This window comes from Erpetoichthys calabaricus, chromosome 1, assembly GCF_900747795.2.
Source record: "Erpetoichthys calabaricus chromosome 1, fErpCal1.3, whole genome shotgun sequence".
NCBI lineage: Eukaryota > Metazoa > Chordata > Cladistia > Polypteriformes > Polypteridae > Erpetoichthys > Erpetoichthys calabaricus.
The window spans coordinates 79,872,222-79,895,425 of NC_041394.2; the positions used below are offsets into that span (position 1 = coordinate 79,872,222).

At 37.7% G+C, this 23,204-nt stretch overlaps 1 protein-coding gene across 13 annotated transcripts in view; it reads left to right on the top strand.

Annotated features, from left to right (window-relative positions):
- Positions 1-23,204, top strand: part of mark2b (MAP/microtubule affinity-regulating kinase 2b) — a 354,246-nt gene that overhangs the window by 252,242 nt on the left and 78,800 nt on the right. For 7 of the 13 annotated variants that reach the window (XM_028802626.2, XM_028802582.2, XM_051932354.1 and 4 more), the window contains exons 9-11: positions 2,700-2,819; positions 3,006-3,108; positions 22,611-22,723. In XM_028802626.2, coding sequence (XP_028658459.1) covers positions 2,700-2,819; positions 3,006-3,108; positions 22,611-22,723 — 336 coding nt within the window. The remainder of the gene's footprint in view (positions 1-2,699; positions 2,820-3,005; positions 3,109-22,610; positions 22,724-23,204) is intronic. The other 6 variants (XM_028802634.2, XM_051932369.1, XM_028802589.2 and 3 more) reach the window with 1 other exon arrangement.

Sequence of the window (23,204 nt, forward strand, 5' to 3'; positions counted from 1 at the left end):
AGGCAGAAGCAAATCCCAGGCAGGGCGCCAGCCCACCACAGGGCACACACACACACCCACACACCAAGCACACACTAGGGACAATTTAGGATCACCAATGCACCTAACTGACATATCTTTAGACTGTGGGAGGAAACCGGAGCACCCGGAGGAAACCCATGCGGACATGGGGAGAACATGCACACTCCACGCAGGGAGGACGCGGGAAGCGAACCCAGGTCTCCTTTCATAATTTATTTTGCTCCATTCTGCATAAAAATATGAGATTATTTTTTTTCAGTCACCCCTACAAAGTACATGGGATAAGTAAAAAATGCCATTTTTGGAATTATTCTTTTAACATAGTTACATACACTGCCTGGCCAAAAAAAAAGTCGCCAACTGGATTTAACTAAGCAAATAGGTACAAGCCTCCTATTGGATAATTACTGCATGGACGATTATCTTTCAGCTGGCAACAAGTTATTTAACCCCAACTGGTGCATTGAGTTGCTTCTTATTTCTTAAACAACCATGTCGAAAGACACATCTCGTGGTCATGGAAAAGATGTTAGTCTGTTTGAGAAGGGTCAAATCATTGGCATGCATCAAGCAGAGAAAACATCTAAGGAGATTGCAGAAACTACTAAAATTGGGTTAAGAACTGTCCAATGCATTATTAAAAACTGGAAGGATAGTGGGGACCCATCGTCTTCGAGGAAGAAATGTGGCCGGAAAAAAATCCTGAATGATCGTGATCGGCGAAAATCATCAAATCAAAGAAAAACAACAGTAGAACTCAGGTCTATGTTTAATAGTGAAAGTAAGAGCATTTCCACACGCACAATTTGAAGGGAACTCAAGGGATTGGGACTGAACAGCTGTGTAGCCGTAAGTAAACCACTAATCAGTGAAAAAAAGGCTTCAATTTGCTAGGGAGCATAAAGATTAAACTCTGGAGCAATGGAAGAAGGTCATGTGGTCTGATGAGTCCAGATTTACCCTGTTACAGAGTGATGGATGCATCAGGGTAAGAAGAGAGGCAGATGAAGTGATGCACCCATCATGCAAGATCTTGGTGAAAAATTAATGCAACACTGGATGGAACTAAATCTTGTGACATTGCAGAAGCTTATTGAAACAATGCCACAGCGAATGCTTGCCGTAATCAAAGCTAAAGGCGGTCCAACGAAATATTAGAGTGTGAGACCATTTTTTTTGGTGGCGACTTTTTTTTTGGCCAGGCAGTGTATTTTGAATAAAGAATAAAAGGCTTCACCTTAGGAACAAAAGTAACACATAAGCAATGCATGGCATAATCTTTATTTTTCATGGCATGGCCAAAGCCCTGTCATGAAGTTAAGCCTTAACACCAAATCAGAAACAAACCAGGAACAGGCTCAAAAGCCATAGATAAAGAGTGAATAGCTGTTGCTGGGTTCCAGTGGAGGAACTGATAGACAGAATGTGTTATCTAAATCAGGGGTGTCAAACTGAATTTATTGAGGGCCAATTCTAACTCACATCTCACTTGAAACTGTCTTCACCCTTTATCAGCTTGTCTCTTCTTGGACATCACAGTTTGTCAGGAAAGCGCCTAGCAGCCACAGGACCAAAAACAGCACTGAGTAGGAAAAACGAATGTCAGAGCCAGGGCTCTAGTGTTGTTGAAGTCCTAGACAAAGCTATCAATGGCACCCCAAGGCCAATGTCAGTCTTGCTACCTTTTTATTAATCTACTATCAGGTCTAGTGGAATTTATTGTCATACCATCCATAACACAGTATTTCATCATACAGTGGCATGGAATAACGTTCCCCAGGACTCCGTGGGTGCAACATACACACATAAATACAGGGCAGTGCAAGACAAGACCTAAACTATATTATAGATAGTTAATAAATACATAAATAACAGGTAAGTGAATAGATGGTAATAATGTGAAAGAGATAGTAATAAATAAATTACTTAAAAAACAGTAATAACAGGTGTAACATATGTAATATATAAAAATAAACTATTAGGAGCTAATCTTGTTTTAAATTGTTTTCCATTTTTCTGTTGTTAAAAAGTACAACTTCTAGTCTAAAGTATTAGCACCTACTTCCTTTCTGTCCATCTGCTTCCCTGTTATTTCATATGTTCAGACATACTTTGTTATTATTAGGTCCTCTTTCCATGGAGATCAAATTGCTTTAATCTCTATAAAATCATAAAATTATAATGAAACTAGTTGTGAGGTTTTTTTTTTGCTGAGCTGTTTTTGGTGGTTTGTCAATTTTATAGGATTTGTAGCTCTGAATAGAAGAGCATGTTTAGTTACTAGGTTGGTGAAATTACTGTTGTCATATTATTGTATCACTAATTTTAATTTAGTACTCTGCCACATCCTAAGAAAATTAAAGTCATTTTAATAATTACCACTTTGTGTTGACTTGACAATGAGTAGTTTAGGGATAACTTCAATATCCTACATACTTAATTGCTTGTTAAGTGCACTTGTTTTTGGTTATAATACTATAAGTTTGAATATCGATGCTCTTTTTAAATCTACTGTATAAAGCCTGGAAAATTAAAAATACTACAGTTAGTAAGTTCTTAATAAAAATGGGACAGATTTTCTGACACTTTCATCATAAGGGCAACATTAATGTTAAATTTTTCATAGATGTTATAATTACTTTTGGAAAGTTATAGCATTCTTATTATACTCATTGTAGGAGCTGAGAGAGCGGGTTTTGCGAGGAAAGTACAGAATACCTTTTTACATGTCAACAGACTGTGAAAATCTTCTGAAGAAATTCCTTATCCTTAACCCAGCCAAGCGGGGAAGCTTAGAGGTGAGGAGATGATTTTGTTTAATTAGTTTATTGTTTTTAATTAGTTTATTTGTCCTTTCTGAAAAGATTAATACAAAAATGAATTTGCTATTAAAATTACTACATCTTAATTTCTGGTGAAATAGAGGTTTTTATTCTCAATAAGTAAGTGGCAAAAGATGACCTTTTTTTTTTCTTCCCCTTAAGCAGCAAATAATGAAAGATCGATGGATGAATGTTGGACATGAAGACGAGGAACTAAAACCCTATTTGGAACCCACTCCTGATTACAAAGACCCCAAAAGGACAGGTTTGTAACACCTGTTAAATTATTAATTTTTTTTTATTTATCACCTGTCGTGTTTGTGGGGAAAATTAATAACTTTTCTTCCATCTGTTTACTTGTTTATGTTAATATAAAATTATTGGGGAACCAAATGCACAGTGATAAAAATTTGATAGAGAACAGTATTTAATACTTTAAGCTAAAATTATAAAGCAAATGAGTGAAAATTTTACAATAAATGAAAATCACCTTTATAGTGCCTAGTTCATCCATTCAAATTGGCCTTCAAATTTTTGCATCATTAATTATTGAAAATATTTGTTTTTTGTTTTTGCTCATTTCCTTTGATATTTGTTCTGGAAGCTAATATACATACATAATTCTAGAGTGTCTATTTCCTTCTCTGGTTTTCACTGTGTCTGTTGTCAATTATTTTTTAATTATTTCTGGAATTTCCATGTACATTTCACATTTTTTGGTAAACAATGAGAAAGTTATAATGACACAGACTAATATCAAAACTCTGTATATCAAGAAACACTTTTTAAGAAACCTTCATCCTAATCAGACAGGGACTATTAAGTATTTCAAACAGATGTACTGTATATTTTTGGAAGATGATATACATGAAGTTCTATGTACAAACTTTGGCAGAAATCCTCTAGGTTACAGCAGTTACCAGCTTTTATGGTGGCCAGCAGAGCTTAAAAAAAAGTTTTTCGTGTATTATATGTTGGTGTCTGTTTCTTGATCCATATAATAAGCAATCAAAGATTCTGCTTTTTTTATGAAAATTAAAAGCAGAAGAAACACATTTTGTGTCTGTCATTGCTCCATACAGAACACTACCAAAAAATCTTTTTTTGAATGTATTAAAAGCATATAATATTCCATACAATCAAGTCAAACTTAACAAAACGAAATTCAAATCAACCCTCACCCATGCCAAAAAATCATTTCTATCTAATCTGATTATTTATTCTTTTTAGTCTGTTTTTTGTAATGAACTGAGGTTTGAGGTTACTTTTAATGCATAACTTGTCAAATTCAGGTGACAAAGATATCTCTAAATTGTCCCTATAGGAGCTAACAGTTTAACACTAAAATCCCTGAGGCCTACGAAAATATTCGTAATAAGTAATATATCGTTACTTGGAATACATACATTTCATCCTACATTTTCACATCGATCTGTGTAAATGTAGGATGACAGGAAATGCGAGACAAGAAATGTTTAACACATAACTAAAACAAAAACTTTTTTCATGTAATGACAAAATCCTGATGTGAAGTGTATAATGTGTGAAGAAGTCCCAAATTTAAAATAAACACTTTCACAAAAGGTATAACCACACAAGTGCGCTTTTATTCAGAAATATAACTGGAGAAAATATAATTAATATAAATGTTGCCGTCATTGTTTTAAAAACCGAAGCCCAAATATCAGTTGACACAAGCTAAACATATCAGATTGGCTGGTGCAGAGGTAAGAACTGCTGTCACTTAATCAAAAGGTTGCGGGCTCGAGCTTGGATCTTCCACTCATTTACCGTTTTCAGTAGTGAGCCGCTATTATTATTACTATTATATCATAAGAACATACATTTGATTTGAGTCTGTGACAGCCGGTATTAGTTTTTGCTACTTGTAAAAGATATTGCTGAAGGGATATAAGTAGACACACACTTGCTGGTGAGTCATGTCTTCTTTGTATCTTTGTTGTCACTTGAATTTTTTTTATTCAGTTTTATTCTTGAATAAAAGCACACTTGTCTTGTTATAACTTTTCGAAAGTGTTTAGTTTATATTTCAGTAACCACTCAAATTACATCAAATCTGTCTCTGCCTCTCTTGTGGCATACACACATTCATACATGAAAACATCGGTATTTGAAAAAGCTTTTTTATTTGAACACGAGTTGTCATTTGAATATGTTTGTTTTTTCGATCTTGCCCAATCTTCACGTTATGGTGCATGGCACTGAGAATACAGACAGACTTCTTCTTTTTGGAGCATACACCTCCAGCATTGCACTGCCAGATCTAAACACTAGCATGGAGAATTGCTTGCGTACTGGAGTGACTTTAGCTGCATGTGGAAGTCCCATTTTACTTCTGGTGCAGCAGTCTATTAGCCAGCGAAAGCGACGTAAAGAAGTTGGCTGTTGTTACGGTTCTGCCTTTGTTCAGAATGTGCTCCATAAGCTTTATGACCACAGTCTCAGAAAGTACGTCTCCCATGGGACAACTGGGATGTTTTCCAAAGTAAGGAGTGGTATTGCACATGTGTCTCCAAATCTGCCGCAATCCAACACTTGAAGCCAAATTTGTCAGGCTTGGTTGAGATGTATTGCAAGAAAGGACAACAGACCCTGCTTGAAAATAGTTGCTCATCAACAGTAATATGTTGCCCTGGGTTGTATCTCAAAGCACGGTTCTCATCAAAACGCTGCTAGATGTCTGAGATCGCAGCAAATCTGTAATTTTTCACATACTCTGCACAGGTGCCTTTGTTGTCAAAGCATAAATACCACATGATAGTCTGATAGCGGTCACGGGGCATTGTATTTTTGATTGCCAGTACAACAAATAGTTCTGACCAGGCATCGACCACAGCACCAACTGTGGTCATCGCTGTTTTTGTGAAAAGATAGAAGACAAACGTCATCAACTCGGAAAGAGAGAGAGGCAAGTTTGTTGTACCACATGAACATCACTGATGGAATAAAACTGAATATATCTCTCTATTATAATAAAAAAAATCCTGTGACAAGACGAGACTTTTTAGAATATTTTTTCAAGTCCCGCAAGTTTAGACCTTGGCCATGAGATTTTTTCAAGTCACGCCCTCTTCTCAACCATTTTCAACCACCTTTCATTGATGTGAATGCTTTTGACAGTGTTTTTCAGCAATGGCTGTGCACATAGTTGCAGCGGCTCGGTGCTCTCCGCTTTGGAGTTTTGTTTTGTGTTTGTATGTTGATTTTAGTTCGTTCTACATCCTGTTGGGCGAACATATACTACAACCGAGATGATCTTCTTAAGATCGGAGTCTGCTGTGAGGGGAGTGTTATGGCGGAATTCATTCACTCACACAGCGTTCCAGTGGATATAGCCAGGACACCTTGCTCCCTGTGGATTACCATCCCCAGAGGCCAACGACAAAGGCAGCACAGAGAGAGGAAGCAGAAGCGAGGATGCAGGGCCGGCACACTAGCTAGACTACGGAGACAGCCTCACAAACCTCAGCTTCCAAACCTTTTCCTCGCTAACTCCAGATCTATTGTCAATAACATGGATGAACTGAGGCTTCAGGTTACATCAGACCGCATGATCAAGGACAGTAGCTTGTTTGTGTTCACGGAAACCTGGCTCCATTCATGCATACCGGACTCGGCTATTGAGCTAACAGGCTATACATCGCTGCGCTACAACAGGAGTAGAGATCTGGTAAGAGCAGAGGAGTGTGTGTGTGTGTGCAATAATAACTGGTGCACGGGTGCAGTGATAGTGGATAGCCATTGCTCCCCTGACTTGGGTCTACATTTCACAGTCATATATTCCATCTATTTACCGCAGTAGTTCAATGTGATAATGATCACCTCTGTTCACATACCACCAACTGCTAATGCTAACTTGGCTATGAGACATTTATACAGCAGCATGAGCAGCCAACAGAGCCGTTACCCTGATGCAGTGTTCATTATCGCAGGGGACTTTAATCACGTGGATTTAAAAGCAGTTCTCCCCTAACTCCACCAGCACGTAAAGTGTGTTACTAGAGGAGCCATCATACTGGACAAGGTCTACTCAAACATCAAGCTGGGCAACAGAGCTAAACAGCTTCCACACCTGGCCCAGTCTGACCACATGTCACTGCTGATGATTCCTTCATACACCCCTCTCCGCAAATCTGCTCTTACCACCAAAAGATCCATCACAACCTGGCCTGATGACGCCTCTCTGTAGCTGCAGGACTGCCTCAACAGGACTAACTGGGACATTTTTGAAAGTCCAGACCTGGAACTCTACACTGACAATGTATTGTGCTACATCAAAACCTGCATTGACACTGTCACAGTGGAGAAACATATCCGTGTCTATCCAAACCAGAAGCCCTGGATGACAAGAGAGGTTCAGCGGCTGCTAAAAGAAAGGAAAACTGTCTTTAGGTGTAGTGACAAGGCTCTCTACGGCATGACATGGTCCAGCCTGAAGAGTGGCATCAGAAAGGCTAAGAGGGACTACAGGAGAAGGATTGAGGAGCACCTGGACAGTAATAACAGCAGGCAGGTTTGGCAGGGAGTCCAGCACTTCACCAACTACAGGACCAGCAATGGAGCTGCTGAAGGTGACACCTCAATGGCAGAGGAACTGAACCACTTCTTTGCTTGCTTTGAGATGGAACTACCAGAGGCAGCTGTTACACACGCAACAGCAACTCACAACAACATCACCCTCCCTTAGGGTGGAGGAACACGAGGTGAGACACTCGTTCCAGGCTGTCAATCCTAGGAAGGCAGCAGGTCCCAATGGTTTCCCTGGACGTGTGTTGGGGAGCTGTGCAGAGCAGCTGGCTGGGGACTTTACAAAGATCTTTAACCTGTTACTGTCCCAGGCCTCAGTTCCTCCCTATCTGAAATCCTCCATCTTACTCCCTTTACCAAAAAAATCACCCATAACCTGCCTGAAAGACTATCGGCCAGTAGCGCTCACCCTGGTGTTGATGAACTGTTTTGAGATAATGGTCTGGAGCAGTGGTTCCCAAAGTTGACTGGGCTCCGACCCACCTAACAAAAACTGCCAAATTCGGGACCCATCTCTTAGCCGTCTTAAAAAGGGGGCATAAAATATTGGTAACGCTCAGATTCCCTAGTAGCGAGTCGCGGAACTACTTAATGGTGTCTTATTTGTTCGGGCTGTTTATTTTGTTTAAAGTATTTTTTTCATTTGACATTAATTTGTTATCATCACAGACAACATATATTGTACTTTAGCTCACAAACAGTCACTATGGAAATTTAAGCGTCACCAATATGAATGAAGGACTTTTCAAATAAGAAAAAAAACAACTTTAAGTTACAATTTTTTATTACTTAAATACCTACAAGGACTGTTATTTCAATGAGAAGGGTGTATTTGTTTCCTATTTTTTGTCATTACAGCTTTAGCATCAACTTCAATTTTAGTTACTTTTAATCGCAGTGAGTTTGATAGGTCCAGTTTATTTCGGTATTTAGTTTTAATGCTGATCATAGCCGAAAATCCGGCCTCACATAGATATGAGGTACTGAAGGGGAGGAGGACTTTTATAGCTTCATCAAACAGGCAAGGATAGTTCCCAGCAACTGAGAGCCAGAATTTCGTTAACTGCTTGCGATTGAAACTATTTTTCAGTGACGTATCTTCTGATAAATCAATGAGTTCTTCACTTGCTTTTGTTGACATACTACTTGGTAGGCGGTCTTGAAATGGGTTACAAATCCAATTCAACGAGTCGAGCTTTTTCATCTCTTCCCCGAAATAGGCATCAAAGTTATTTTTTAACAATGATAAATGAGTGGAAATTGCAGACAGTATGTTCGTCTTTGGCTGCAGTTGGTTTTCTATAATAAAAGTTTCAAGAGTTTCAAAACAATCATACTTGCCATCCTCAATACAACTTTTCCACAACATAAGCTTTTTCATAAACGCTCGAATTCTATCGTGAACTGCAAAAATGTCTGATTCGTTTGAACCTTGCAAATACAAATTGAGTTCGTTTAATTTCGAAAAAATATCCGCCAAGTATGTGAGCTTGAGAATGAATTCTTTGTCCAGTAGAGATTCAATATATTCAGTTTTTCCTTCCAAGTAAATTGTAACTTCATTGCGTAATTCCACTAATCGTGTCAGTACTTTCCCCCTGGATAACCAACGTACCTCCGTATGCAGAAGAAGAGATGTATGAAGACTACCCATTTCTTCACACAGCTTTTGAAATAAACGTGCTTGTAAGGGTTTTGTTTGAATATAATTTACAATTTTCACAGCTGTATTTAGTACTGTTTTGAAATCAGTAGGTAATGCTTTTGAAACCAGTGCTTCTCTGTGAAGGCTACAGTGTGTCCACAAAGCACAGGGGCTTTGTTTAAGAACTCTTGTAACGACACTGCTATTTTTCCCGCACATAGCCCGCGCACCGTCAGTGCATATACCGAAACAGTTCTTCCACTGTAAACCTTTCTCTTTTATATTGAAAATTTCCTCGGCCGTTCCACGACTAATTGGCTTGCAGAACAAGATATCTTCATGCACGTCGTTTTGCCATATATAACGCACAAAAACAAGTAGTTGAGATAGGCCTTGCACGTCAGTAGACTCATCTAGTTGTAGCGTATAATATTTACTACAAACTACCCTCCGGATTAATTCGTCCTCTGCCCATTCAGCCATTTCGTCGATTCGTCGTGCAACAGTATTATTGGACAGTGGTATGCGCTCGACTTCCTTTACTTCTTTTTCCCCAAACATCGCTCCAACAGCATCTTTAATCGATGGTAACACTAAATCTTCGCCAATGGTATGAGGCTTTCCTGCTCTGGCGATCCTTAAGCTAATGAGGTACGAGGCATATACAGCATTTTCATTAATATTAATGAAATGTGAAACAATATTTTTTGAAGATTTCATATCCAACAATTTTCTTTGAAAAAAATCTACTGGCTTATTCGTAAAATGGGAATGCTTCGTTTCTATATGACGCGTCAACTTACTTGGGCGCATACTTTCGTTCGCTAATATTTCGTAGCAAATCACGCATTGAGGACGCGGATCAATCGTATCATGATTCCAAGTGAATCCTAGCTTTAGATATTCAGGGTCATATTTTCTTACAACTTTCCGTCGTTTCGATTCATGCGAACTCGTTGAGGGAGCTTGGAAGTCAGCCTCAGTGCCACTTTTGTCATTTATAAGAACATCTTCTGTCTTTTCATCACAATCAACCGGCGGCGGCGACGTAGTTTTTGCTATCCGTTTCAACCACTTTTCCATTATTATATTCAAACGTTAATAATTGTTTTTAAAAAGATTATAAGGGCGTACGCTAACGAACACAACACAACGCGATAAAGAATGTCACAAAAACAAAAGACGTCCGGCTGTTAGCCCGATCGGTCGGAATATAGTCTTATGTTTCAGGGCCCACTCAATATTCGCTGTGGGTCGCGACCCATAGTTTGGGAAATGCTGGTCTGGAGTCATATCATGTCCTTCATCCCTCCCACCTTTGATGCACACCAATTTGGTTACAGGGCTAACAGGTCTACTGAGGACACTGTTGCTGCTGCTCTCCATGCTACCCTGACCCATCTGGAGCACCAGGGCAGCTACGCAAGTCTCCTCTTTATTGATTTTAGCTCTGCTTTTAACACCATCATCACTCACAGATTGGTGGGCAAGCTGCTAGTCCTGGGACTCCCGTATTCCACCTGTATATGGATTAAAGACGTCCTGACAGACCACACACAAAGGGTTAGGGTGGGCCCTCACATTTCCTCGGCCATCAGCATCAGCACTGGCTCTCCTCAGGGGTGTGTGCTGAGTCCCCTGCTCTTCTCACTGTACACACATGATTGCGCCCCCACCCACCACAACAACACCATCATCAAATTTGCAGACGACACCATTGTGGTGGGGCCCATTTCTGGGGAGAATGAATCCGCCTACAGGGACGAAGTGGAGTGGCTGACAGCATGGTGCACTGACAACAACCTGCTCCTGAACACAAGTAAGACCAAGGAGCTTGTTGTAGACTTCAGGAAAAAGAAAACGGACATCAAACCACTCTACATCGGAGGGGACTGTGTGGAGAGGGTGTCAGACATCCGCTTCCTGGGAGTCCATATCATGGAAGACCTGTCCTGGGGTGTGAACACAGCTGAGCTGGCAAAGAAGGCTCAGCAGAGACTTTATTTCCTGAGAATCCTCAGGAAAAATAACATCCCCCAAAAACTGCTGGTGTCCTTCTATCGCAGCTCTATCGAGAGTATCCTGTGCTACTGCCTCTGCGTGTGGTTTTCAGGCTGCACAACAGCGCAGAGGAAAACATTTCAGCGGATTGTAAATACTTGCCCAGCAGATCAATGGCTGTTCTTTACCCTCTCTGGATGAACTGCAAATCTCTCGCTGCCTCAGGATGGCAGAAAATATCTTAAGACTCCTCACACCCCGCTCATGACATGTTCCAGCTGTTGCAATCAGGCAAAAGATATAGGAGCATCAAAACAAAGACTAATAGACTGAATAACAGTTTCTACCCTGTTGCTATTAGGGCACTGAATGCTACCTAATTACCTCCAATGCAGCAGTGCAATAGATGACATCTTGTGCAATAGTGTTCATGTGCAATTAAGGTCTTATGTTGAATGTTTGTGTTCTACCTTATTTCTTCTTATCCTTTATCCTTTTTTTTAATTATATTTTATTTATATTTTAACACCACAGGGACTGCACCTAATTTTGTTGTATTTGTTACAATGACAATAAAGATATTCTGATTCTGATAGACACATTTTCTATTCTCTCAGCTCTTATAAATTTTAACGTTTTCCTCACTTTAAGTTCACAATTAAAGAAGACGTATTATGTCAAAATCTTATTGAAGAATTTCATCACGAAGGGTTATGAACTGAAAAAATTAGTACACAGGCAATCCTAGCACCGAGAAACAATGAAGTTAAACGAATTAACGGCAAAAATGTCAATCAGTTACACGGCAAATTGGTTAAATGTGTATCAATAGACTATGCTCAAACAGTTGGTGGTGATCGTGCGGAAGATGAAAGCATCAACTTACAATATGCCAAAGAATAACTACAACCGTTAACACTATCTGGTCTTCCACCGCACAAATTACTGTAGAAAGGAGGATGTATACAAGAAAGGTAATGTAGTACATCTTCCGCGGATAACATTACACAACAAAAGGGATCTTGATATGCCATTCGTATTAAAATGTTATGTTTCTCATTAGAATAGCTTTTGGAAAGACAATTAAAAAATCTCAGAGCAAAACATTCGAAAAAGTCATTTTATTTAATAGAGAGAAAGAAACGAAATTCAATCACGGACAGTTATACATTGCATTGTCACAATGAAAGTCCAAACACAGAATCAAAATTCAATGCGATATTGACGAAAATTTAATTGAAAGAATTGTTTTTACTGAAGTTTCACAGTAAAGGTGTAAGTTCAAAAAGTATTTGCGTGTTAATTTGAAAGCCAAACAGAATGAAATCGTATTACGCAATGAATAACTCTAACGCAATATGAAACATAATTTTCTTTCAGATTATTGTTTTACTCTTTTTTAATATGGTTAATTACTTGATGTAATGTAAAATAGTTCTATTATGCATATGTAACAATTCCCATGAAAATAAAAATCTGTTTAAATTGTACACTCACATCTCCATTCGCGATTGACAGAACCACAAAGTGGCTAGCACAGGTGCGGGGGTTGGCAACCAAAGCGAGCAGGGGGCAAAGCCCCCTAGAAGAAAAACTTTTACAAGTAGCAAGTTTCACTGGGTGTTACAGACTCCAATCAAATGTGTGTTTTTATTATATAATAGTAATAATAATAGTAGCCCACTACTGAAAATGTAAATGCGGGTAGGACTCAGAATCAAACCTATAACCTCTTGTTTATGAGACAGCAGTTCTTACCTCTGCACCACCTAAGCAGACACTTCCAATTTTTGTCGATTGATATTTGGGTTTCATTTTTTACACATTGTCAGCAACATGTAAATTGAATAACTTCCTTTTCTTTGGTTACAGTATATTCTTGAATAAAAGCATGCTTGTTTTGTTATACTTTTTGTGAAAGTGTTTATTTGCTATTTGGACTTAGGTCTTCAGACATTATACACTTCACATCAACATTTTGTCCTTATTACTATAATATGAAAAAGTTTCTGTTTTAGTTATGTTTTCAACATTTCTTGACTCTTACTGTATTTACTGTCATTGTACATTTACTCATCGTTGTAGACACAGAACACACATGAAATGTATGTATTCCAAATAACAATATATTATTTACCCCTTTCAATTCCAGACACCTTCAGACTTCAGTTCTGAGAATTTTGTGTCTGACTTAACTTCAGCTGCCTCGGTGTGGTATGACTAAGCAGGCTGCTTGTGCTGATTGACACATTTGCAAAACAAAGATGCTGATGAAAAGGTGCGAGGGAATTTAAGATGGCCTGGCATTATGAATATTTTCATAGACTTCAGGGATTCTAGTGTTAAATGGCTTTCACTTGAAGCTTCCATTTCCACCAGCATGCAAAAGGAGCTTATTTTCACAACAGCCTAAAGCTCACTTAATGAGTACAGATAAATAGTGCTCAATAACTAGTCAAGGCACCTAATACTTTCTAGAATGCAATTCAGCAAACCACAGTCGAACTGTAATAATTATTTTGGTCATTTTTGTTCATACAGTACAGTGCTTTGAAAGAGCCCTCATTGCGGGAAGTTGTACACAGATTGGGATCTTCATTGTATTAATTTACAGCTGCCTGTTGGCAGATGTTATGATTTTAAACCAACGTGGCATTGTACTCTTTGTAAACAGATACTACTCACCAAAGTTGAAATTTCATTTTGAGTTTGTGAAATGACACAGACTTCTTGAATTTGGATAGGAAAAATAAATAAGCATTTTACATGCCTGTTTTAAGAACAGAGTTTGTTCAGATGGATTTAAGTTTAGGAAAGCTGCTAATAGATTCATACATCCACTTTATTAATCACATCTCACGTTAACCATAGAGCTTCTTGTGCTCAAATGGTTGTATTACTAGCTACTTATGTACATAAGACTTGGTTTAGGATTAGAGGTGGCCAAGGATATGGTTCTGTTTTCAGTTTGTAGAAGCAAAGTTAATCATTCATGAAAATCTAGTAGTATATTACATTACAAAAAACTTGCTTCTTGTAGCATTTCAAGCATACCTAAAATGTCAGGATGAAAATGCTAAGGACAGTGGTAGCATGTGATCATCCGCATTAGTCTTACTGAAGTGACCATTTGATTGAAAGTTTAATGTGGTTTAATATTTAATTGACTCTCTTATTGCTTAGTAATAGGGGAAGCTACTGCAATTAATGTATTTCATGTTGTGCTGTTGCTTTCAGTTTTAAGGGGAAGTGCTACTAATATATGTTTATTTGTGGTTATAATTCATCTGCCTGATAAAATGTGCAAAAATAAAACTCTTAACTTTTATATATTATATGTAATTAAGGATTTTTATAAATTATACCCATTTATTTTGAAATGCATTTTGTTAAAAGGCGATTTAAATATTGTTTCTTCTTGTATTATGTTAATTTCATGGAGTTTTGGATGTAAAGATGCACCTGACAGAGCTCGTTTTGATAGTTTCAATATAAAATATGTATGGGTGACACTCACTATCTAAATCATTTGACCTTGTAATTTTTATATAGTTAAAGAATTTAAAAAAAGAAACTCTGAGTTTTGTTTCCATTGTGAACTGAAGAACATAAATACATAATGACTTTTTCAGAATTAATTACAGATGTTTCTTATTTAAAGAATAAGTAAGCTTTAAGGCAAAAGGTCCCTGGCTCAGTGCACTCATGGATTGGGAGAAATTGGATCTAGGAAGGCAGTCATTGCTTAATTTTCTTATGATCTATGTTGTAATTGAAGGATGTTAAGAATTCAGGGTATTTATTTTATATAGAGCCATTCATACAGTACACCATCATATAACAAACAAGGATTGTAAGTAAATAGTTTTGAACAGACATTCTTTTTAATTGAAAATATAAAAATTGTGAATGTGGTTGTCAATATGCCTGTAACCTTTTTGGGAATGGTATTGCTGGATGGTGCCTTGAAAGTGTTTTCAAAGTAATCAATGATCAGGAAACATTGCAAACCATTGAGGGAAGATAGATGTGGTTTGTGGTTCTAAATATATTTATAGTAAAGCCTATAAATTGGTGCTTAGTGTTAATTGTATAAAACCATGCTTAGATTCTATACTAAAATTTTGCTTATGCTCAAAAGGCAAAGACTGCATACACACAAAAAAATTGGATTTTTAAACTGCACATGCCTTGTGCCTCACCAAATTCCTTTATAAATCTGAGATCAACTTAAAACTATGTGATCCTGCATGCGCTTTTAGCCTCGGACTATTGGTAACCTTGTATACTGTGAAAATGTCTTTTTTTGAATATTCATGACCATATCACCATATAAATGTACCCAAGTACAAATACCAAACATGAATGCAGTGGTTCAATTTTAAAAACTTGCATGCACGCTTTTAATTGGATAATACTAGTTTGGGTGCCATCTGGAAGTCGTCACATCAGCCAGAATCCTGCTCCACTCTTCTAAAAAGACCCAACACACAGACACACACAGAATTTTGTTAATGCCAGAGTTATCCTTTTACAAGTTACTTAAGAAACAGATTTGTGTATATTTGAGAGAGTAGTCATATGTGAGTTGTAATTGTTTAGCTTGCAGCATCAGGCATTTGTTGCAGCAGATGAAGTGATGGGGGTATTAATTGCTTTCAATACAGTGTCCTACGCAGTCCCAATAAAGGAACAGAAGCTTTGTATTCATTCATTGATTGTAATAAGCACATCTACACATGTTCATCTGCGCATCCATCCATTTTGTAACCGGTGGATACATTCAGGGGTGTGGGAGAAAACACCTCACACGTATCCACTTACATATACGGGCACAGTGGCAGAGATGACAACTGTTGTAGCACATACAGATCGAGGCAAACTTCAAAGTGGCTATTCGGCTTGTCTGCATCATTGATGAAATAAGCTGCTCTATTTGTTAATACCAACTTAAAATGTATTTAAGATTTCAGTGCTTGAAGTTTTTGAAGCACATCTCCCACTTAATTTGATATGTACATATACGGTATTGCAAAACAGCATTACTTCACTGCTGAATACAAATCTGCAAACGCTAAATTTGCGTTATTTGTTTGGTTTATCAGGGCAACCTAATATTTATGAGCATAACCCCTAAAATGTGAAGAATGTGGTGAAAGCACTTATATCATCTATTAGAATGGTATGTTAATAGGGCTGCACGATTAATCTTTTTTTTCTCATGATAACGATATTTATGACCCACGATCAGTTAATAAATATCGTCGCGATTTTACAGTATAAAGACCAAACTGTTTTTTATGGCTGAGTTTACGGATTGGACTGCATCACTATGACGTTACTGTGTCTAGATTGCAAGCGCTTTCTGAAGCAGTAGAAGTCAATAGCAGCAATAACAGTCAGTCAGAATAAACATATGATGGCGGAGCAACGTGAGGAAGGTGCAGAAGTGCGATCGTTAGTTCCTAAAAAGGGGTCATACTCAGTTGTCTGGAACTATTTCGATTTCGAGGAATGTGATGTTGATCAGGTACAAGTCTTGTGCAAACTTTGCTCCTGTTCCATCCAAACGTCCCAAGGTAACACAACAAACCTCATCAACCACCTTAAAAGCCACCACAAAGTACACTATCAAGAATTTCAACGACTGAAGGCACAAACAGCAACAACAAAAAATTACCAGCCATCCACAACACAGACAACAATATCAGGGACATTGTTCAACGCAATACCATATCTGCCTAGCTCGCAAAGACACCGGGAAATAACAGAGGCGATCACGTACCATATAGCCAAGGATATGTGTCCAATAACCACCGTGAGCAGTGAGGGGTTTAACAAAATGATCGCAACACTTGATAAAAGATATAGCATTCCCTCATGCAACCATTTTTCCAATGTTGCGCTGCCCTCACTGTATGCGAAATGCCGAAAAGAAATAGAAAGAGAAATTCTCAGGCTCAGCCTTGAATATTTTGCTGCCACGACCGACTTATGGTCAAGCAGAACTGCGGAACCGTATTTGAGCTTGACAGTTCATTTTATTGACAGCGAGTTTGAGATGAAAAGCAAGCTTTTGCAAACTTCGTTTTTCCCACAAGACCATACAGCAGAGTTTATTGCAGTGGGCCTCAAAGAAGTGATGTCCACTTGGGGCTTGGTGGAAGAAAGACTTGTGTGCATCACAACGGACAACGCAGCTAATATGATTAGGGCAGCATCTGTGAATAACTGGCCGAGGCTACACTGCTTTGGTCACAGACTTCATTTACCAAAGGAATAATCGTCATTATTAATCGTGATAAAAATTTTGAGCAAAATAATCGTGATAATCATTTTTTCTGTTATCGTGCAGCCCTATATGTTAATGAATATAATAGTCTCTCAGTTATGATTAATTGACTACAGATAATTTTAGTCATTCTGGATTTGCATACAGGCTAAGCAATAATAAAGTCTGATCACTTACACACTTTGGAAACAGCACAGCAAAGGCTCTTTTACAAGAATTCTGAAATATTGGATTAATGTAAAAATTGGACTTATCTGTGAAATGTTAATCTTTAGTGAGTTTAACAATTTAATGACGTAAATCTGAATCTTACAATAGCAAATGTTGCAAACCTAACAGAGTGATTCTCTGACAAACCAGATTTTAAAAGTATTTTGTTACAAAAACAGCTTTTAAGGGTTTGTTTAAATGTAAGTATCCCAAATTATTCTAGAATTCACTAATTTAATAGAACAGATACTGTATAATATTTGAATTTTTATTTTTAGTATTTTTTAAGCAGTATTTTTCAGTTAATATATACCTGAGAATAAATTTAAAATGTACATATCGCCAGATATTGCCATGATGATCTCATTCTTTATAAATCCTATGCTGAAATTAAATGTCTGCTGGTTGGTCCAGCCTTTTTTGGTCAGATCTTAAAACCATCTAATTAAGGCATGTTGAAGGCCAGAAAATTGTGATGGCAGACCAGAACTGCCATTATCTCACCAAGATATATTGGAGTAAATCTTTCTACACCTACTCTGCATTTTATGTTCAATAATCACTATATCTGGTCTGGCTCATTAGTGTACTTGTTAGTATGATAGTTTAGAGGTACAGTATATTCTGCGTATAGATAGATAGATAGATAGATATTCATATGTTAAACAAGATATCCCTCTGATTTTGACTAATTTACTTTTAGTTGACTAAAACTGGTTCTTATTTTTTGTTGACAGAAACTTTACTGAACGTAGCAATAATTAAATGACTAAAATATGCATAAATGTGTACATTAAAAAATGACACTGCACATGTGGCAGATGTGTTGCAGGCAAGCGCGATGCATGCCAGTCACGCTGGGAGCAAGCACGCTACTTATATGCAGTGCTTCTGAGATGACTGGCTCTTGTTCCAAAAACCTTTCTAGCATTTTCAATGCACTGTTACATTGTGTGACTGCATCGATCACAGGTCTGTGTGGTAGCAAGCCCAATAAATGTTTCTTCTCTTTAAGCATGAGGCTAGTTGAACCACTATGGTGGAGAAAGTTAGCAACACACCTCGCTTGGCAAAGCAAGCGGCAAGTTGTTGGAATTTTCAGAGCAGCCTGCGATATCAAAACGAGTCTGAAAGCAGCAAAAGCAGCTGATATGAAGTATCTCCATAAGCTGTACCACACGGATCATATTAGCAGAGTTGTCAGTCATGATGGCCAGTTCTTATTCTTTTATGTTCCATTAAACCAGCATCACTGTCAACAAGCATCAGCTCTAGATCTTCTTTTTAAAATACCTCCTTTTTATCTGAGGAGAAACTGTGAGGACACATTTTCGAGACTTGTTAACGTGACTGCTACAATGAGCAACTGAAGATACGTGCAGCTTGCTGAATTATAGAAAGACACGAGTCTTCCCACATTATCTTTAATTTTGACGAATTCATGATTATTTTAAATGTTCAATAGAGGAATAAATTTGGCTAAAAGGTTCGTTGGAGGGTGTCTATAAGGGGATTTATATCACACAAATAAGTTGTTGAATAACATGCTTACTATTTAAGAAGCAATATTTGATCAATTTATAATATTCTCAAATTGATATAGTTATTTTATTAAGTAGATGCCATTGCATTATATTAAAGCAAGGAACACCTCATACATTATATGATGCGGCAGTACATATGTTAGTTAACCTATGGACAATTTTGAATGAGTGCAATGCTGTGAAAAAAATGATTTTGTTCCATATCTTCCAAATACTGATGTTAACTGTTCATTACTAATCAAATATTTCTTCTTAAATGTCATTCCATACTTATGCACATGTTATGAAGTCATTATGTAGGTACCTTTCAAATAAGGTGTTACTGAAATTTGTCACATTATATTAATGTTCTCTTTGCTTGGCTGAGTAATCTCTAAAAAAGCCAGCTCTTCAAATGTATTAGTGAATGCTAATTCAGTGAAGATAAAATCGATATTGAATCGAGGCATCAGTTTTGATAAACAGCCCTAGCGCTGATCCCAGTTGCTTTCATTTTCGTTATTAAAGTTTTTATAGTGTTAAGAGTTTGATTGGTCCTTTCCACTAAATCACCAATTTGAGGTGATATTGAAGTTTTCAGATGTTTTATTTTGAGCAACTTGGCAACCTTTCTGAATGTATCCAGGTTGAAAGGCATCCCTTAGTCCATAAGAACTTCTTTCGGGATGCTTACTCACGCAAAAACCACAGCCAGTTCCTGTGAGATATTCTTTCAGTTGGCATGTTGCAAAGGCATTGTATCATGGAGGTATAATCAATTAGGTCCAGAATGTATTTATAGCCTCTAATGTAGGGTTTGAGGGGTCCAACGATGTCAACCTGGGTTTGCTCGATGGTAATATCAATAAGCAGCAGGGAAATGAGCAGAGCACTGTCCTTCCAAGGAATCGGTCGAAGTTGGCATTCTGGGCAAGAAGCACAAAATCAGTAAACCTCCTCATTTACTCATGTCCCTTAGAAGCGCATCCGATGTTTCCTTGGTCCCCAAATGGTTTGCTAGGTGTTGGATGCATGCCAGTACGTAGATATTCCCAACAGTATGTTTGCAAAAATAAGTGCCATCCATACAATAGATCGTTTTTCAATATGAAATGCTGCCTCTGTGGCGTTTTTCAATATGAAATGCTGCCTCTGTGGTACAGGGTTAGCGGTAGGTTGTCCATTTACTGACACCACAGCATTTCTAGCAAATTTTAAAGAAATCTTCATTCTGTTGTTCTTGTTTAAAGGAGCCTAGCAGTTGCCTAAAAGTAAAGTGCAACTGATCCTGCGGTTCCAGGTTATCCTGTGCATGCGTTTTTTTTTTCCTCCATGATGCCTTCTCGAACAAATCTGATATAGATGTCAGGAGATCCTCGGCATCATACTGTGTGGCCTGTATGTTTACTGGGAAACAGCTGAGTTCTTACGGCCTTTATGTCACATCAGTATCACCCAAGGTTAACTCAATATGGAGGACTGCATATTATAGCCGCTTGTATCCTACTTGTTTTCCTAGAGCACATAATGACCTGGGATGCAATCCTGTATCAACAAGTTTCCCTGTGGACGCAGGTTGTACAGGTTTTTCCTTGAATCCATTGTGGTGGAAGAATATATCAGCAGGTGACAATGGAAATGTTGCTGCTGCAGTCTATTAAAATGGTGACTTTATAACTGTTAATTGCAACTCTACCCGTACAGTGCAGAGTGAGAAGGTAAGACACTGCTAAAGTACAATAACTTAATCCCTTGATTCATCCACATTCCTTCAGCTCATCCTGTTAAGCACTTTGCGGAGCGATGGATCCTCACTCACCGCACTTATAGCAGCATAAAAGAGGTGGTGATTTGTCTTTAGGATGAGCCCCCAGAATTTGATCACTGTTCCCCATTTCAGGGCAGGAGGAGTATGTAAGGTTGTGCCTTTTCTGCGGGTCTTTCTCCCCATAATTCAGTGAGCATAGCCAATCAGTGACTACGGAGGGTTCCAATGAGACTGTCCATATTTGTCCAGTTCCTTTGGTGGATGAAGCTTTTCTGGAAGAGCATTTATTAAATAATCACAGGTTACAACCTCTTCCACGTTTTTGTTCTCCCTCGGCTTCAACCATCAGGATAGTCTACCCCAGATGTCAAATGCATTCTGAGCTGAAGAATTTCTGTCTCCGACAAGGCCTGTATGTTCACTGGGCATGTACTGGGTGCTCGATATTGAATCACCAGTCTCTGTAGGATTTAGCCTGTTGATCAAATGTAGTTAGAAGCGTTCTGCTTGTCAGTGTCATGATATGCTGTCTACACTTCCCTGGTCAGAAAATGAGATATTATATGTGCCCAGTCCAACTTTGGCAAAATAACTTGGAGATAGATAGATAGATAGATAGATAGATAGATAGATAGATAGATAGATAGATAGATAGATAGATAGATAGATAGATACTTTATTAATCCCAAGGGGAAATTCACATACTCCAGCAGCAGCATACTGATAAAAAAATATTAATTAAAGAGTGATAAAAATGCAGTGCAAGTTAAAAAATGCAAGGTGGAGAGTGCGAGGCAGGTAAAACAGACAATAACATTGTATAATGTTAATGTTTACCCCCTCAGGTGGAATTGAAGATTCGCATAGTGTGGGGTAGGAATGATCTCCTCAGTCTGTCAGTATAGCAGGACAGTGACAGCAGTCTGTCGCTGAAGCTGCTCCTCTGTCTGGAGATGATACTGTTCAGTGGATGCAGTAGATTCTCCATTATTGACAGGAGCCTGCTCAGCGCTCGTCGCTCTGCCACAGATGTCAAACTGTCCAGCTCCGTGTCTACAATAGAGCCTGCCTTCCTCACCAGTTTGTCCAGGCGTGAGGTGTCCCTCTTCTTTATGCTGCCTCTTTATTCTGCAGTCATTCTCAAATTATAACATGTGAGGAAAGATGTATTGCACAGTTACTTTATCAAAAGTTAAACAGCTGATGCTGAATTTTACGTTGAAGTAATTTAATATGATGTGCCATTTATAAATATTGTGTCTTCATAAAATATATCAATTTTGCTTTTTCCAAAAAGTCTGTTTTCTCTTCTGAAGCTTTGTAGTGTTTTTAGTATAATTTTAATTATACTAAAATTAATTTTAGTTTATACTAATTAATTTTAGTATATATTTACCTGAGGTAGAAAAACATCATTTCAGTACAATCTGTGCAAGTTATGACCGATGAAACGGTGAACATTTAGCAGTGTTAAAAAAAAAAAGGAAAAAGAACAGTGTTATTTTCGCAATCTGTACTGATCTATTCTGGATTAAACTGAGAACTTGTGTGACAAGTTTAAAAAGAAGGACTGATTGTTCTATTTATCATTAAGGAAAATGGTATATTGAAGTCATTATTATCTATTTATCATTAAGGAAAATGGTATATTGAAGTTATTATTATGTTTATTATCAAGTATATTTTTCATCTGTCTGCTTTCCACACATACTGTAAATTTGCTGTTTTTACATCCTGCTCTGACTTCTACTTTGATTACATTCTTCTTTATTCTCTTCAGATATCATGATTCAAATGGGCTACTCTCAAGAAGAAATTCAGGACTCTCTGGTAAACCAAAAATATAATGAAGTCATGGCAACATACCTCTTGCTAGGGTACAAGACTTCAGAGGTAGGTTTTTTTTTTTTTAGTTAAATATCTCACTATGAAAGATAACAAGCTTTTCTTAGAAATATGTCTTTGGCTAACAAAAAAGAGTGATTATGAGCAGGAAGTAACTTTGGGTCATCCAGCTTCCATTATGAAAGTAATCTTATAACTTGTTTTGATGAATATATATCTCTCTATTATAAAAAAAAATCTTGAGACGAGAGTATTTCCAAGAGATTTTTTTCAAGTCCCACGAGATGAGACTATTGCTAAGAGAATTTACGAAGTCCCACCCTCCTCTCAACCATTTACGGTTAACATCCCACACCCATGGCTCTCATTTGTGTGAATGTTTTTGTCAGATACAGTTCCTGCGCTCTCAGTTCTTATTAATTTTTACATTTTCCTCAATTTAAGTTCCCAATAAAATAAGACTATTATGTTCAAATCATAATGAAGAATTTCATCCAGAAGAGTTATCAACAGAAGAAATGAGTACACG